This window comes from Schistocerca cancellata, chromosome 1 (assembly GCF_023864275.1).
Source record: "Schistocerca cancellata isolate TAMUIC-IGC-003103 chromosome 1, iqSchCanc2.1, whole genome shotgun sequence".
In the NCBI taxonomy this organism is placed as follows: Eukaryota; Metazoa; Arthropoda; class Insecta; order Orthoptera; family Acrididae; genus Schistocerca; species Schistocerca cancellata.
In genome coordinates this window covers 1,007,351,487-1,007,370,567 of record NC_064626.1, presented here as the reverse complement: position 1 = coordinate 1,007,370,567, position 19,081 = coordinate 1,007,351,487, and the positions used below count along the sequence as shown (strand labels likewise).

Here is a 19,081-nt window from a genome sequence, read left to right as displayed (position 1 = left end):
AGTAGTCATTAGATATCGTGAGAGAGCAGAATGGGGCGCTCCGCGGAACTCACGAACTTCGAACGTGGTCAGGTGACTGGGTGTCACATGTGTCATACGTCCGTACGCGAGATTTCCACACTCCTAAACACCACTAGGTCCACTGTTTCTGATGTGATAGTGAAGTGGAAATGTGAATGGATACGTACAGCACAAAAGCGTACAGGCCAACCCCGTCTGTTGACTGATAGAGACCGCCGACATTTGAAGAGGGTCGTAATGTGTAATATGCAAACATCTATCTAGACCATGACACAGGAATTCCAAACAACACCAGGATCAACTGCAAGTACTATGACAGTTAGGCAGAAGGTGGGAAAGTTTGGATTTCATGGTCGAGCGGCTGCCCATAAGCCACACATGACGCCGGTAAATGCCAAACGAAGCCTCGCCTGGTGTAAGAGGCGTGAACATTGGACGATTGAACAGTGGAAGAGCGTTGTGTGGAGTGACGAATCACGGTACACAATGTGACGATCCGATGGCAGGGTGTAGGTATGGCGAATGCCTGGTGAACATTATCTGTCAGTGTGTGTAATGCCAACAGTATAATTCGGGGGCGGTGGTGTTATGGTGTGGTCATGTTTTTCATGGAGGGGGCTTGCTCCCCTAGTTTGCGTGGCACTATGACAGCACAGGCCTACACTGATGTTTGAAGCACCTTCTTGCTTCTCACTGTTAGAGAGCAATTCGGGGATGGCGACTGCATTTTTCAATACGATAGATTACCTGTTCATAATGCACGGCCTGTGGGGGAGTGATTACATGAAAATAACATCCGTGTAATGGACTGGCCTGCACAGAGTCCTGACCTGAAGCCTTTGGGATGTTTTGGAACGCCGAATTCATGCCGGGCCTCAACGACCGACATCGATAACTCTCCTCAGTGCAGCACTCCGTGAAGAATGAGCTGCCATTCCCCAAGAAACCTTCCAGCACTTATAACTGCGTAGACTTCAGCGACTCGAGTCAATCGACATTAAAGTTTTCTCGGTGTGGTACCGCGGCATAATATATTAAACTACTGATGCTCGACAAAAACCAACGTTTCGGTCACGATTGCAGCGGCTTTCTTCTGCGTGTAATGGTCAGACTCAAAAGAAGGTCGCTGCAACCGTGGCCGAAACGTTGCTTTTCCTCCAGCAACAGTAGTTTTATACATTATAACGCGGTACCACACCCAGAAAACTTTTATTTCGACTTAACACAACCGATTGAACGAGAGATTGCGAGAGTGGAAGCTGTCATTCAGGCTAAGTGTGAGCCAACGAAATATTGAATTCCAGCATTACCGCGCATTACCGATGGAGAACGCCACGAACTTGTAAGTGATTTTCAGCCAGGTCTCCGGATACTTTTGATCACATAGTGTATCTAAACCGGTGCTAAGGCAACTGTGTTGTACCACGGGCCGTAGATGAGAGAGATGAATGACAGCTGCAAAACTGTGTACGGGCGAATAGGCATGCAACTCCTCAGCAAACTGACTGCCCAGATGAACCAAGGGGCTATAGTGCACGCAGAATGCCATGGCCGCTATATGCGCTCATGTCAGGTACGCGTGGGGAGATCGGTAGTGGTAGGTGTTACGGGTAGGTGCTGTAAGGGAAATGCTGAGAGGAAGTGCCATTCTAAACTGAAGCCTACTCCATTATTTTCTGTAAAATTGCATGGTGGCCACTCACAAAGATCTGCTGTCACGTCTACTTTGGTTACTATCTGCAAAGAATTTCACCGAAAATGCAGCGATTTATTTTCGCCTGGCTTGTTAACCATTTGTAACTTTCAGAGAAACATCTTGAGTGGCGAATTTTTAGTAATACCTGCACATTTCTCTGGTTACCATGCTAAAATTTTGTTTCTTTTGGCAAAACGCAGCTGAGTTTACGTAGTCTCAACTCGTATCGTGCAGAGGAAGTTGCAAAGGAATTATCAAAAAATTGGTTTATTACGTTTATTGAGGAACTGAGGAAAATTAAGGTCAGCAGCTTATGAAAAAACACATTCTCGGTACAAAGCAAACGTGTAATGTCTTCACTTATCTTGTTCCAGAACCCATAGCTTTTCTCATTTCGCCAGCTATCTACGGCCCTTAAAAATTGCATTCTTTCATTGCGAACGTCTGTAATAACCATATCTCAAAATACTTTCCTCTTTGCGTGCTATTGTTTGCCAAAATCTCATTTCGATATATCAAACCATTTACGAAATATGAGGAATGTTATGGATATTTCACTGTGATATTATCGTTGGCGCTACGCGATCGCAAATGAGTCTGCTACGTCCGATGAATTTTCTCGAAATTGGTGACAGGTAGAGACCTCTAGCCAAGTCTAAAGAAAAATTCAATATGTTAGCTAAATTTCATACACTGCGACATATTCTGTAATATGCACCAAAAGCAAAATCATAACGACCCCTACTTTTCATTACGAAGTTTTTCGGAAGTCGCGTAGTGTCTTACATCCACGTAATAACGAAATAATGGGCACGCCATCATTAACCTGACATATAAAGCTGTAGGTAAAGCAAAAATGATTTTTTTACCGAAATAGTTTCTGTAAAATCATTCGAGAAAGATTGCAGGTCATGCTCCTCGATACTGTTATCGCCGACCGGGCGAAAGGTTTCAGGAACTGTCGGCCTCCCCCACTCACAAAACGAATGAACTCGCCCAGCGATTATGAGGAAAATTGTTTACTGCGCATCGGCCTGTGCGGGCTATACCAACGGTGTCTCCTCAACGACTGTTCCGCGAACGTTGCTGCGTATGCAGCAAGTGCCTGGTTCACGCACCCAAGCTGACTGTTACGAGATTGGCGGCGAAGGCTGGAATTCGCATGCCAGTATCACTACTGCACGTCCAATGAGTGGCGTCAGCTGCCTTTTCAGGTGAATCACATTTCGTGCTCCATCGGACAGATGGCCGTTTACATGCTCGGCGTGAAACGTCTAAAAGCAAGCACACTCCAACTAGGGAGAGTTTTATGGTCGGAAAAATTTTTCTGTAGCAATCTATGGGTGATGTTGCCATTCTGGAAGGCGCAATTCTTCAGCACAAGTATACATCTCAATTGTTGAAAGAAACTACAGTAATCAGTTGTAGCTTGTGTTTATTGTAGCAGATCGAGGTTTCGGTCTTGCAGTGACCATCTCCGAAGCATTTGAAGCAGCAGTTACAGTTAACACATTTCAGCCATTATTCAGAATTGTCCCTTTTGGACTATACACGTCAATAGTTAAAACTGAGTGCAGTTCGAACCCTTGACGTGTATAATCCGAGAGAGACTTTGCAAGATAACGATGAAATGTGCTAACTTTATTTATTGCATTGAAGATGGTCCGTCAGTGACAGAAATCTATATCTACTGTAATAAACGCAAGTTTTGTACTGATTTATCTTTTTTCACTAACTGAAGTAAGGTTCCAGATGGGGGTGTGCATCTATGCTTAGGGACCATGACCCTACCCCTACACGCAGTTTCTTTTCCCTCGACATGGTGGCATATACCAGTAGGACAATGCAATGTGTTACACAGCTTGCAGTGATGGGAATATTTGAAAGAGCGCGTGGTTTTAACTCCACTCGAGAATCAGTGTGACCACCTTGATCGCTCTGTTCGCATCATGAACCCTCTACAGAGAAACTGGAGCTGGCTTGGCTCCACATCCCTGTTGGTACATTCCAGAACATGGTACATTCTCTTCCTACACATCTCGCAGTGGTCCGTGCAGCAAAAGGTGGTTATTCAGACTTTTGACAGCTGGTCGCATTAATGTGACTCATCAGTTTATGAATATAATGTTTCCTCAGTTTTTCCATCAAGCCACGACCACAGTCGAAGCGATATTATCATTCCGAAAAGACACTCTGGCTGAGAAATAGTATTTGTGGACATCCAGAAAAGAAAGACGCTTCCTAACAATTTCAATAGATGACTTTCTCCCTAAAACATTGTTGAGGCTTTCGTGGGCACTTAACGTATTTGAGCCACGCTCGTATCCATAGCTATGCTCTGTGTGTTTCGTTATCTTGGTGACCATGGACTTCCGCTCACAGAATTTTCTTGTGACTTGTTTACTTTGCGTAGCGTTCCTATGTCCGCTGTGCGGAGCCGAGCATACTCTAAAATTCGAATTGACCTGCTTCCTGAAGCCTCGGGTGGTGAACATGGCCACATACGCTGTCCTTTATTGTCCTCGCCCGACGCAGAAACAACATTGAGCATCATGCAGTTAAATGTCGGCAGCGGTCCGTTGAAACCCTTGTGCTATATTACTGAACATAGTTTCATGTTTGTGCATTGTGCTGATTCGATTTGGACTGCTAGCCCTTGTTTGGTGCTTTAGCATCGCGGTAATATGGACTTGCCCGAGTCAAGCATTTACTCGAATGTAAGAGGGCTTCCATTCTATCATGTTATGTATGCAAAATATTTGTTTGCCAGTGCTATTGGTGACTGTGTTTACTAGCATTAACGGTTTTAAATTTTTCCATTGCCTGTTAACGTTGATCACTATCTGCGCTGCTTCCCAGGTTTAAGTTTTGATTAATGTTTTTCACTGCCAGTTAAGGTACAAAAGATCCTAGTCTATTGTAATTTATATCGATAAGTAAATTCTGCTCTGTCAACCACTAGTATTTATGGGTCAAACGGTAGGCCAATTCATATGTTTCTGTCGTTTCACTTGCCTTGAGTTTTGTTGCTCCTTTAAGTGACAGGTAACACCTGATAATTTGCCAGCGCCCCTTCTCGTAATTTTAAAGGTCCCATATTCTTTTATCTTCAGCGTTTGACACCTTATTCATCTGCTAAAACCGTTGTCTAATTTAAGAAGTGCATGTAGTGCAATTTTCTAAAGCATACATAGTTTAAAGAATTTGATTTTGATTTAAAACAGGAATTCCATTCTATTAGAGATACTCTTCTTCTAAATGTGAAGATAGTAACTGTTCTCGAAAGAACAGATACCATTGATGACCGTGCAGCTTCTCTAGAATAAATGATAATTAATTGAAACCCTCAGCTTCCGACAAGTGTTGTTGATATACCTCAATGGAGACAGTAGAAAATGTGTGCCCCGACCGAGACTCGAACCCGGGATCTCCTGCTTACATGGCACACGCTCTATCCACCTTTTTTATTTATTTATTTTCTTTTGTTCGATATAGTTCGTTGTGTTTGGTCTGCGCGGACGTCACAAGACATCCGTTCAAGTTGATCGTTGATTCCTTGACTCAGTTTTTTTTTATTACAGAGATCACGCAACACTCTGACCGAACACGCTGAGATACCGTGCCGGCGAAATGGAGAATGAAAAACCCATGGTATAAACGTGAGTCCATCCGAGCCACCGAGGACACAGATGAATAGTGCGACTGCAGGGACTTATCCCTTGCATGCTTCCCGTGAGACCCACATTCCCAACTGTCCACAATCTACATATGTAATGTGCCTAATAGATATTTGCCCATCCGCTCATTACTCACACCCACTAAGGTGACGACTCCCGTAAGAATTCGGGCAACCTGTGCGCATTCGCACAGACGAAGGTCAATGGCCGGGTAGCCTTTAACTATCATATATAGTATATAAATTATGTATAGTATATATACAGTAGCCTGTAACTATTAAAATGTTGATGGCTACCCGGCCATTGACCTTCGTGTGTGCGAATGCGCACAAGTTGCCCGAACTCTTACGGGAATCGTCACCTTAGTGGGCACGAGTAATGAGTGGATGGGCAAATATCTATTAGGTACATTACGTATGTAGATTGTGGACAGTTGGGAATGTGGGTCTCACGGGCAGCGTGCAGGGGATAAGTCCCTGCAGTCGCGCTATTCATCTTTGTCTTCGGTGGCTCAGATGGATAGAGCGTCTGTCACGTAAACAGGGGACCCCCGGGTTTCAGTCCCGGTCGTGGCACACATTTTCCACTGTACCCATCGAGGTATATCAACAACTGCTGTCGGCAGTTGAGGGTTTCAATTAATTATCATTTCTTCTTATGAAATGTTGGTAGCTTATTTCCGGAATTCCCTTGAACTTAATGATTCGTACTTACTGTCTTCATCTTAGCATCTGTGGCGAATAGGTATTGCTTGCCTTTCTGATATAAAGCTTAGCCTCATAGGTAAATAAATGAATATGTTTAAGGATTATTTTCTCCCTCTGAGTTTTGCCAGCTGGCTTCTGTCTCGGCATCTCCCCCTACTTTCTTCAATGATTCTTCTGTCGTTTCGTCAATCGAAGATTCGCCTTCCATTGCCGGTAGCGGACTGCAGTTGGACCCAGGGCCAGAGATTATAATTTATGTACCTGTCTCTCCAACGTCTGAAGGTATTTCCCTGGTCATTACCGCTGAGGTTCTCCCCTTGCTACCTGCAATCGCAGGTCGCTGCAGCATGAGAAACGAGGATCCATTTATCTCGAGGGTTTCTTCTTGCTTTTTAAAACTATACGGTACTATCAAAAAGCTTCAACACAAAGACAGTCCAGTCCTGAATCGGTATGCCAATCACGCAAAATCGCCGTGAGCATTGTGGCAATCACCGACGCACCACTTACAAGATACCCGTTTGGTAAAACATTTTGTCCTGTTGCCTGTTGCACACCCTCGTCCGACAGGAATTGGCCATTCAAGGCCGTTTTAGAGGGGCCGAAGCCGTGATAACCACATAGGAGAGAGATAAGAACTACAGAGAGGGCGCTCGAGTGTCTCCCACTTGTAATTTCTGCAGGCCTCCCAGATCGACGGGCGTGTTGTGTCGAATCGCGACCAGCCCGGAACTAGGTGCACCATTCGATAGCAGTGGTTTTCGATAGACATGCTGCAGCATACACATTCTTCAATCTCCGACGGATGTCTATCGGTGCCTGGCTTGAGGCAGCCGAGAAAAGAATAACAGCACGCTTGTCTTTTTTGGACGCATTTGGTAATAACGTCGCAGTGGTTCAAATTTCCACATTTACCGCATGTTCGTCTGGAAGACGTGAATGCCATACTAGTCCCTTGCCTTCACGTCGGTGCTAATATACCCGCAACGGAGTAGCGCTACGTTGTCAATAGGCAGCAACAACATCCTGAAACGGAAACTGACGGATCACCCCTTAATTACCGTGTTTCTGACTTTCTATAACTTCCATGAACAAATGGACTTCGTATTTTCCCCACAGCGAAAACTAGCGTGTCGGCCTCATACAGCACAAACTCCGCTATAGCCGATTTTTCCACCTCTCCCAACCTGCAATACTGTTGGATGATCCTGTTATTGATGATTTATCCAGTCATTCTCACCTAGACGTTTCCACATGTACACGGCATGCTGTATGCTCCAGACTCTGTGACAGGGTACGTTTTCCGCATTGCCGATTTGAGACACTCTTTGATCTTCTTGGTCGGTTTGTACATAGTCTTTACGCCGTGTTTGCATGACACATAACACACAGCGCATTGTTTTCGTCACTTGGGGATGAGTATGTGTAACAGAAAGGCCGCACCCGACGTTTCTTCTTGCGGCGTGGCGTTTCGGAACTAGTGAAGTACCAATTGCTCCTTAGGACGCTATTCTGGTGTTGCATCTCGCTTCAGAGGAGCTGTTGCTCAGATGTTTGCTTCTGCGCGTTACCGTTTTCTGTGCAGAATGACTATTTGGAAGTTTGTGAATGCATCGGCCAGTGTGTGTTCGTTTTCAATACGTGCTGTAGCGCAGGTTCTCACAACCCTTCGTAACAAGCGTATCCAGAGTAAATTCATATTGGCATGGAGACTGTTCAGTTACTTTAGAAAGTCATCCAACTGTCCTTCGCCACAGCTCCACAAGACGAAGGTGTCGTCGACGTGCTGCTTCCATACCTTAAGTTTGCAAGGTGCCAAGCCTATCGCCTGTTGTCACTATTGATGTTATTAATAGGACAACTGGCTCATGAAATGTGAGTATTCGTTAAGACTTGCAAGACACCTTTTGTAGGATTCAAAGAAAAGAGCTTCAAATATTGGTAGGTGGACGATACACTAGATACCTTGCTTATATTCGTTGCACTCATGACACAAATTAATCCAGTGAACTTCGTTTACCATTTCTCGTTCCTACTATACAGAACGACAAATATGTAACATTATTAGATATTCACTTAAACAGATCCCAAGGATCTACTAACTAGACTTTATTCTCCACTCACTTATGATATTTCTTAGCTTTTTTAAAATAGCGTTTTTTTTTACGGAATTACTGTTCATTTACTGAACAGATTATTTCCATATAAAGACACTGATGCCTGATATGTCAGTAAAAATACTACAGACCCTCTGTTTCTAGGACTGCCTCTGCATGTTAACTCACAGACATTCTGAGAAAGTTGTTTGGGAGAAAGGAAGATGTGGATGAAAACAGTATAAACTCTAGAGAGATGTGTTTCAACACAAGGGCTGGCCTCTAGGTGATGTCTGCTTCCGGGCTGTCACCATATTTATGGGGCGTTATTTTGTTTACGGGAGTCGTGCTCTCCTAATTTCGTTCTCTTTAACAGAAATTCTTCCAATAAAATTTACTTTAATGGACGGGAACTTACAGAACTTGTGTCAATATTCTACTCGGTTTTTCTCATACGATATTTCAGCAACAAATAGTAAGCAAATAATACCATTACATACCGTGGAAACATAGAAGAAAATTCGGCGATATAAGCAACACCGAATAATTTAATTGCAAAAATTCCGATTACTGTTGACTATTCCAGATTATATATGAAGGAAAGAAGCGTAAAGTTCAAAAGAAAATATCACCTCAGCGATATAAATAAATTTTCTGCTTCAAAAATTAATTATACTTAAGAATCTAAACGTAACAGAGAATAAAAGATTTTGCAAAAAGTAAATCCATTACCCATTTTTTCATGTGTGTCCTTCATGTCTTATTTCATGAACACTCCTATTGTACGCATGGATTATCATACAAACGTTTGGATGCTTTCAGTTTATAAATGTCAATAAAGATTTACTACCCGATTGAAAATGATACGTACCAGATTTTCAGCAGGACACATCCATGTGGGTAACTTATTTCCTTATGTCTTAAAAACATGCTTCAGGTTCCACCTGGATTTTCTATCGATAAAGATATATTCACCTTTACTGTCGTCTCCAAGTTGGGCTCCACATGACACCAAACCTGTCAGAATATGAATAGTTCTGTGAAAATTTTGTAGGTTGCTTTCCCTTAAGTTTAACACTTTGACAGCTTAGTCACCTAAAGGGCACTCAATGCTCTGAGGACAGTATTGTAAAATAACTGGAATATACTAATACAACACTCAGTGCACTGGGAGGAGTATTATAAAATAAGTGGAATATATTCCTATGGTCACGTGAAAGGAAAATTTATTTATATGAAAGATCCTTGTTAACTCTTATATCAAGATATATGATCAATAAAGACATTAAATCAAAAAGAATGGGGAAGGGGATTATATTACGAACACTACTATTGATTTTAAACAGAGTAAGGAAAGTAGCAAACGCAATATTTCGAGGAATATCAAGGAAAATATCTTCTAGAAGAAACAAGCGGAATGTACGAGTAATCAAAGAAAACAGGAGCAGGTAAAAGTATCCCGTACGCGAACAATGATGAAAGTTTTCAAAGAAACAGCAGCTTTGAAATACAAGGTCCCTTCAAGCAGAAAAAACAATACGAACAAAGCAGGTGTAGAACTTGGGGAAGTGTTATGCGAGGATCTAGACGGTATCGTGATATTAATGATTATTACAGGGTGATTCAGAAGGAAAGGCACATACTTTGAGGTTGGATAGTATTAGTAAATCTGAACAAAAAACTTCATACGCACATACGTCCTATCCTTAACGGTTTCCGAGGATACTGATGAAAGCTATGGGGAACTGGACACATGAACTTGATAGTAAATGGAACATTGTCATCTAATATTTATTTAATTTTGTACATTTCTTCATAAAAGACCTTCAGAAAACCCATCGTCAATTACATTGAATTTTACAGCTGTTGAGTTGCTGATCTGGGTTAAATCGTACAGTCCTTTACTTCAGAAAACTCATGTAAAATACGAGCTAGAAATTCCTCCTTTGGATCCACTCTGCGCTTATATACTTCGCTCTTAAGCCAAACCCACAAACACTAATCTAATGGGGTAAGTAAACTAATGTAATATAAGGTAATTGACCTAATTTAGTGTAATTAATGTAATGTAAGTAATCTAATGGAGTAAGTGAAGTGCGGATTTAAATCATTAGTAGAGATGTGAGTGCTGTTGAAGCAGAAAATGCTATTGACACCTGTGATTTTCAAACAGCTATATGTAGGATACGGTTCAGAAAAGGGCATAAGTTCATTTGATGTTAAGCCATCAATACTGTCACCCCTCAAAGCATGTACCTTTCCTTCCGACTCACCCTGTTTAGATTATAATGAACCCAAGCTACGACTGCAATTCAAAAGTGCATATATTACGTAATGAGAGATAAATTACGAAGAATGTGGGGTAACATCACTCAAAACTGTCAACAGAAAAGTGATAACTAACAATTGTGGGTGCTAGAAAACCATGAACGAACAGGGTGTAAATCAGAGTGTTTCTTGTAAACACATCAGGTTTACAAGGACTGTGATCATAATTAGAAATTAAAAATTATTCGGCCTTGAATCTATAATTACCATTCAGCTTTCGCTTGTAATACCTTTAAAAGTGTGGATATAAGCGGTTCGAGATGTTACAGAGAGAGTCTGGTAGTAGATATGGTGACAAAAGTGATATGGAAATTCATTCATGCTGGGCCCCTAAAACTCAGACTGCCACTTTGTGCAACACTACACACTACTGCTCGCCCTTCTACTAACACACTTTGCCGCCAGCACGTTGCCTCACCGCCTAGGTCTTTGCAGAAACAGGGAGACGTGGAAATCAGACAAATCTGGGAGTTTCTTACCGCCGCAGTGTTTTTGCGATATTATGTGTGATACTGAAATATCCACGATTACCTAGACTGTTAGGTGAAGAATTTCAGCATACTGGCTGAAATTAAGTGACCCAGACAAACTTCAGAACATCACAAAACCATGCGTAAGAATCTATAGCTTAAAAATTGATGATTGCATATATGCCATTGGTAATTGGTGAAAGACCAAGATTGTTATATACCACACCGTAATTTCAGGCAGCGGCTGAGAATGGACTATATCAAACCAAGCAATGAACAGCATACATGCTAACAGGACACGGTTTCATTCCCCACACAGAAAGCCCAAAATAACATTGTCGTGGAAAATTTGTACACATCTGACAAGAAATATAGCTCAGTAAGAGACAATCCATTGCATTGTACAGGCTCCTAATTAGTAATACTACTCCAGGGCAACAAAAGTCATGGGATAGCGGTACGTACACATACAGATTGCGGTAGTATCGCATACACAAGGTCTAAAAGGGCAGTGCGCTAGAGGAGCTGTCATTTGTACTCAGGTGTTTCATGTAAAAAGATGTCCAAAGTGTTTACTGCCGCACAGCGGCTACTTGCAGACCATTTGCAGCCAATCATGGACTTCATGTTATGGAAGACAGTGCACCATGTCACCGGCCACAATCGTTCACGATTGGTTTGAAGAACGTTGTGGACAGTTCGAGCGAATTATTTGACCACCCACATTGCCCGACATTAATCCAATCGAAAATTCATGGGACATAATCGAGAGATGGGTTTGTGCACCAAATCTATTATAACCGCTTTATGGAAAAATTGTTACAGTAACCCTTTCCCCAGTTGGTCGACTGCTGAGAGAAGCTTATGGAAGACTTGAGTTGGCTTCCACGGCTGAAAGATGATTCGATGCGTCGAGTATATGGACCGTGAATCGATAAGTGTTTGCAGCAGTCGAAATCCTGTAATAAGGCCGCGGAAACGGAAGAAACCCTCATATTCGCGATCAGTCCTGAAGGAATGATGTCGGCAAGACCGACCATACCTCTCCTCACGCCAGCAGTGTGGACAGAAATTCCAGGCTGATCGAAAGATGTGATTAACTGATGTTTCTTTTGAAAAAAAATTGATCTCAGTATCTGTTATGTTCAGCTTTTGTGTTTTTCCCAAATTCATGTTATATTTCCTTCTTTCAGAAGTGGGCTTCCTAGGTGTCCATCCAAGACACATCGCAAAAAGCAAGAGAAATGATGAAAGCTCCAAGCAGAACATTAAGGCCAGGTCCAGGAGCTTTCGAGCTGATAAGAAACCCATACAAATTAACCGTATCAAAGGAGAAGAAATCTACACTTACAGCTCCCATCAGTGAAAATCAAGTACTTTGAGACTATGCGGGGAAGCTGCCATAGTAACTCATTCGTAAAACAGAGAAATGATATTGCAAGTCGTGTGAGGACGATGGAATGGAAGAAACAACCATATGAATGAAATGCAAAAAGTGGATTCATCCAAATGTGCAGAAATGTGGAAATGAGTGAAAAGTTCCATTGCAGTTCCTCCAAATTCATTTCATATTCCGTTCTTTTAGAAGTGGGCTTCCTAGGTGTCCATCCCAGGCACATCGTCAAATGCAAGAGAAATGGTGAAAGTTCCATGCAGAACATTAAGGCCAGGTCAAGGAACTTTCGAGCTTTTAAAAAGCCTATACAAATTAACCGTAGCCTCCATTTTGTGATGTAAGAAATAAAAACATTGAACATTTTCTTAAACTTAGACTAGTACGTATTGTTAAGCTCAGAGATACAGTTTAAAACTGGTACAATTTACACTCCTGGAAATTGAAATAAGAACACCATGAATTCATTGTCCCAGGAATGGGAAACTTAATTGACACATTCCTGGGGTCAGATACACCACATGATCACACTGACAGAACCACAGGTACATAGACACAGGCAACAGAGCATGCACAATGTCGGCACTAGTACCGTGTATATCCACCTTTCGCAGCAATGCAGGCTGCTATTCTCCCATGGAGACGATCGTAGAGATGCTGGATGTAGTCCTGTGGAACGGCTTGCCATCCCATTTCCACCTGGCGCCTCAGTTGGACCAGCGTTCGTGCTGGACGTGCAGACCGCGTGAGACGACGCTTCATCCAGTCCCAAACATGCTCAATGGGGGACAGATCCGGAGATCTTGCTGGCCAGGGTAGTTGACTTACACCTTCTAGAGCACGTTGGGTGGCACGGGATACATGCGGACGTGCATTGTCCTGTTGGAACAGCAAGTTGCCTTGCCGGTCTAGGAATGGTAGAACGATGGGTTCGATGACGGTTTGGATGTACCGTGCACTATTCAGTGTCCCCTCGACGATCACCAGTGGTGTACGGCCAGTGTAGGAGATCGCTCCCCACACCATGATGCCGGGTGTTGGCCCTGTGTGCCTCGGTCGTATGCAGTCCTGATTGTGGCGCTCACCTGCACGGCGCCAAACACGCATACGACCATCATTGGCACCAAGGCAGAAGCGACTCTCATCGCTGAAGACGACACGTCTCCATTCGTCCCTCCATTCACGCCTGTCGCGACACCACTGGAGGCGGGCTGCACGATGTTGGGGCGTGAGCGGAAGACGGCCTAACGGTGTGCGGGACCGTAGCCCAGCTTCATGGAGACGGTTGCGAATGGTCCTCGCCGATACCCCAGGAGCAACAGTGTCCCTAATTTGCTGGGAAGTGGCGGTGTGGTCCCCTACGGCACTGCGTAGGATCCTACGGTCTTGGCGTGCATCCGTGCGTCGCTGCGGTCCGGCCCCAGGTCGACGGGCACGTGCACCTTCCGCCGACCACTGGCGACAACATCGATGTACTGTGGAGACCTCACGCCCCACGAGGTGAGCAATTCGGCGGTACGTCCACCCGGCCTCCCGCATGCCCACTATACGCCCTCGCTCAAAGTCCGTCAACTGCACATACGGTTCACGTCCACGCTGTCGCGGCATGCTACCAGTGTTAAAGACTGCGATGGAGCTCCGTATGCCACGGCAAACTGGCTGACACTGACGGCGGCGGTGCACAAATGCTGCGCAGCTAGCGCCATTCGACGGCCAACACCGCGGTTCCTGGTGTGTCCGCTGTGCAGTGCGTGTGATCATTGCTTGTACAGCCCTCTCGCAGTGTCCGGAGCAAGTATGGTGGGTCTGACACACCGGTGTCAATGTGTATTTTTTTCCATTTCCAGGAGTGTATTTACTCGTTGGTACAAGTTAGGGAACCACATTCCTAATTTGTTCTTATTGCATATGTATAGAAAATTAACTGTAGGGTGCATCTTTCTGTCAGAATTTTGATTGTTAGGATCAGATACTAAAATCAACGTCCTCCTATTGTGATCGGCATTATTTAAATTATTTTGTCAACTTAGTGTCTGGCTGTAACAAAATTTTGAAAGTGGTACCACTTAGGCTTCTCTCGTCTGTCTCGTTTCCTATTAATCCTCGTTAGGGAAAAATTTAGCTGCTCAGTAAACAAAATGTATTCTAAATTGTGACTATGAGAGTTTTATTTTGGCCGGCGTGAATTTAAAAAAAAACAAAGTCGAAGAACAACGAACTGCTGTCCACGCAGTTCCGAGCTGTATTAGAAGAAACAGGTGTAAATAAACGGGTCACATAAAATATTTAGCCACTTCTCTACGCAGGTCTCAAGCTGGGAAATAACTAATAACACAGAAACAGGACCTCCAATAGGGTACTTAGGGAATTGTCGGAGATTAGTAGAAGTATGAATGATGAAAAAGCTGTGTGAATAGTATGGCTGACGGTTAATGCGAAAGACGTGAAGTACTCACAATGAAGGCAACAAAATAACCCGTGACGGAAAGAGCTAGGAGGGCACAAAAAGCATGCTAACACAAGCAAAGCGGACATTCCTTGCCAAGAGGAGTCTAGTAGTATCAAGCATCGGCTTTAATTTGAGGAATAAATTTCTGAGAACGTACGTTAAGAGCACAGCATATGAGGCAATGAAACATGGACTGGGGTAAACCTGAACTGAAGGGACTCTGTTTGATAAGTAGTGCTACAGAAGAGTGTTGAAAATTAGGTGGACTGGTATGATAAGGAATGGGAAGGTTTTCCGCAGAATAGACGAGAAAAGGAATATTTGGAAAACGTTGGCAAGAAAATGGGACAGTATGATAGGACATGTGATAAGACATTTTAACTTCCATGGTACTAGAGAAAGCTGCAGACGGTAAAAACAGTAGAGGAAGACAGAGTATGGGATACATCCAGCAAATATCTGAGGACGTAGATAGTAAGTGCTACTCTGAGAAGGAAAGGTTGGCACATTAGAGAAATTCGAGGCGGGCCGCATCAGACCATTCAGAACACTAAAAAAAAAGTCACGTACACTCGAAGTTCACAGAAACTTAATAAGAGAAATAAGACAAACTGTGTCTTTAAGTAGTGTACTGTACTATATTTTCTAATTATCGATTTTTTAATGAGGAAGATTAATGCATCAATACCTTGGAATTTAAACAAACCTATAATACCTTAGGTAGTACTTAGTAGCGTATATGAATAACACATTCTAACTCTAAAAAATACAGTCACGACTAAATCTGCAGGTAGAAATAGGTACTAAAGGGAAGTGGGCTGATAGTCTACTCTAAGGCTCTTATCTAACAGAGGGATGGAGTGGATGGACACAAATTACTCCTGCTCTCATTTGTCCTATCACCATTTTGATTGCCGGTCGGGGTGGCCGAGTGGTTCTAGGCGCTACAGTCTGGAGCCGCGCGACCGCTACAGTCGCAGGTTCGAATCCTGCCTCGGACATGGATGTTTGTGATGTCGTTAGGTTAGTTAGGTTCAAGTAGTTCTAAGTTTTAGGGGATTGATGACCTCGGAAGTTAAGTCCCATAGTGCTCAGAGCCATTTTTGAACCATTCTCATTATCAATATAAAAACTAAGACGGTTCCTTGTACTTCCCAATAGTGTATAAAGTTTCATTCTTGAACAGTGTGTGAGTTCTTGCAGATGTAAACGTTAAGATTTCTACAGCTGCAAGGAAATAGAATGTTTCCTATTACAGGTTGTCACGTACACTATATAAGTTGTAAGACTCACGGTTCACCCTTGTTAACAGAGCTCTGCATTTTGGTGAGATGCAGCAATAAACATAAATAAATAAAACTACTACTCATATTTAGAGCTTCGAGCATATCGAATGAATTGGCGAAACATTTCAATCTGTTACACCCCCCCCCCCCACCCTCCCTGTTCATAATTCCTTGGAATAGTGACTGTGACAGCCGTAATCTTTCAGATTTCGCGAGATATGATCGAATGGCTGAACTGAAAAACTCTATTGCGAGTAAAAGTTGCCACATTGGGCTCCATGTACCATACTCCGTCACAAACGTCCAGCAAGTGGGGACTTTGCTGCCATTATTCGTTTATTTTCCGTGTCTGGCATTCTGTCTGAGAAGGAGCTAGCAAAATAATGCCGTCTAGAGATAAGTATAGAAGACTGGTTCGATAGGCGTACGAGACTATTCGTCTGAGACTATCTGCTTATTTCATAGACCACCACGATTTTCAGTAAGCAGAAAATATTGCACAAACCTTACGTAAAGTTTACAAGAATGATGTCGAAATATTTTCATGCATTGCTCACAGATGTTTCCTTTGTACTTCCATATTATGAACACATGACCTTAGATGCCTAGATACCGTTCAACTGCATTGTTTCGATTGTTATGTAAACTATCACTGTCTCTATTTACATGATACGTTTGTTACGCTTGCATATAAATCATATTCTCTCAAGATACGCATTCCCAGCAAGTTCAATTACTCACTTCCTTCTTCACGTCCAAGAGAAATAATAGAAAGTCTTCGTGGATACCTGCTAAACTTATACAGTTGTAACACGAAAGGATGCTGCACACTTAGCGCTCTATGTTAAATGTCATTTTGATGCGTAGTTTGAGCCTTGTTGTAATCTTGTCTTATAACCAGATCGAGCTCCAGATATAACGTAAGTGGCAATGTGAACAACATTGTTTACACTTCCAGTTTCAGGGATCTGGTGGCCAGTGAATTTGTGCGGCAGTCTCATGGTACGCTAGATCTTGATAAACATTTTCCTACTATTGTTCATGAGGATAATAATGACGGATTCAGGATAGGTTCATATACATCTCCGTGATAGAACAATGTCTGTTGTCACAAGTGCAACTGCAGCGACAATTCGCAAGAAAAACATATTAGTGGTTTTCTTCAGAATATTTGACTATGTAAGCACAAATATATTGTTCGTCACTGATAAAAATCAGTGTCTCATTTAAATTGTCACGCACTAAAATTCACCAGTAGTTTGGAGAATTATCCTTATGCACCAAACTTTACCTCTTATATGTGGATGACTAATCCCACAATAAAGAACAAGAGCCGAAGTCATCCACTCAGAGCTAACTAACATCCCTGCCGCAACACTTTAGGTAGGAGACCCAACACTTTACAATATTGTAAAGTGCCTTTTGTATTGTTACCGTTGCCGCTTGGCCGACATATTGGTCACAGAACACATGTTGAGGAGTACTACATCCAACGCCTTTGGCCTTGGATTTTTTGCCATAGAGACGGAATCTGTTTTCTTTTAGGTGTTCCCGAACACATGAGAGAAAAAATGAACAAGGAACACCTCTAAAACGTAAAGTAGAACTTTGAAGGAATTAGAAGATGAAAACACTGAGAGTGTAGCAACTTTTTAAAGAGTCGTCGAGCATCGTACTGCGTGTTACGCGTTGTGCACATACCTGGAACGCACGGAAGTAATTAAGTTGGGTTGAACATATACGTCAGTCTGATTCTGGTTCTCTGAACGATAGCGGCCGCACCTGGACCATCGCTTAGGATTATCAATCAATCCTAACCAGAGAGAGTTAGCAGTACACTTTGTAACATGTTTCCCACCCACAGTTTGAACCTGGGAAACGTTTCCGGGGAGATGTATTTCAGCACAGTGCAACACGGTTCCCATGGTGCGGTGAAAGACCCAACTATAGGGTTCAATTAATGACGTAACATTCTGTTTTGATTCTGCCTTGACATCAGTAACAGTTTGCTGGTCCAGCATTGAACACGACTCTGCCAGCAAAACATACAAGGGCCCAGTTAACGCGCCAAGGTGTGATAAGACCTATCCTACAGCAGCCGTAATTTCAGCTGCTTCTGATTGACCACTGTAGGGCATATCCAGAACGCAATCCAAGCCGTTTCGGTGACCCCTCTACGTCGTTAGGTATTCTTCTAGCAAAGTGTGAACTCTGTACAGAGTTATTGTTCTAGTCAACATGCTCTCTTGTGTGTTCATCTTACTTCTAGCTAGGACGATGAACAGACCAACTCACTTTTGAGAGTGAGCGTCTAAATACACTGTGCCGGAGTTCGCTCTGAGTTACATTGTTTGCACAGTTGTGACAGTTACTGAATGTAGTGAGAACCACTAACTCCGGAAATACCATTCAGTGCATCGATATATGACAGTGATAATTTACTGTATACCACATTTATAATCCACAAAGTACATTATGGCATGAGGCAGTGAGTACTTGTATAAATATCGTCAATAACCCACCTCCCTCCACTCTATTTAACTGGTCGATTCGCGCACTAAATGTCTCAGTGAAGTGCATGGCATCTCTTGAAGTGTCTGCCAATGAAGTTCGTAAATCATCTCCTTAATGCAGTCACAATTACCAAACGAGCCCGATGCGAAACGCGCCATTCTTCATTGGACCTGCTATATGTCATCTATTAATACAACCGGTAACGACACCAGGGTGACTAGCGATTTGTCGAACGAGCTCTTTCTTCCGTGAATTATATTTCATTAACATTCTGTGAACAAATCTCAGATTTTCCTACGACTTGTTTCACGTGACTTGTTTAGTTTTGAAATAATACGTAATTCATGTGGGACCATTTCCTTTTGGTGTTTGTCCGTAATTTAGTTACGATCGTCATAATACAAGTAGTATTTTGTATATTAAATATACCTATTACAATAACAC

The 19,081-nt window shown here is 42.8% G+C and overlaps 1 protein-coding gene across 2 annotated transcripts in view; it reads right to left on the bottom strand.

Annotated features, from left to right (window-relative positions):
* LOC126089044 (lachesin-like) overlaps window positions 1-19,081 on the bottom strand; it is a 1,131,845-nt gene that overhangs the window by 1,103,492 nt on the left and 9,272 nt on the right. For both annotated transcript variants that reach the window (XM_049906881.1, XM_049906882.1), the window contains exon 2: window positions 9,173-9,214. In XM_049906881.1, the coding sequence (XP_049762838.1) occupies window positions 9,173-9,214 (42 nt within the window). The remainder of the gene's footprint in view (window positions 1-9,172; window positions 9,215-19,081) is intronic.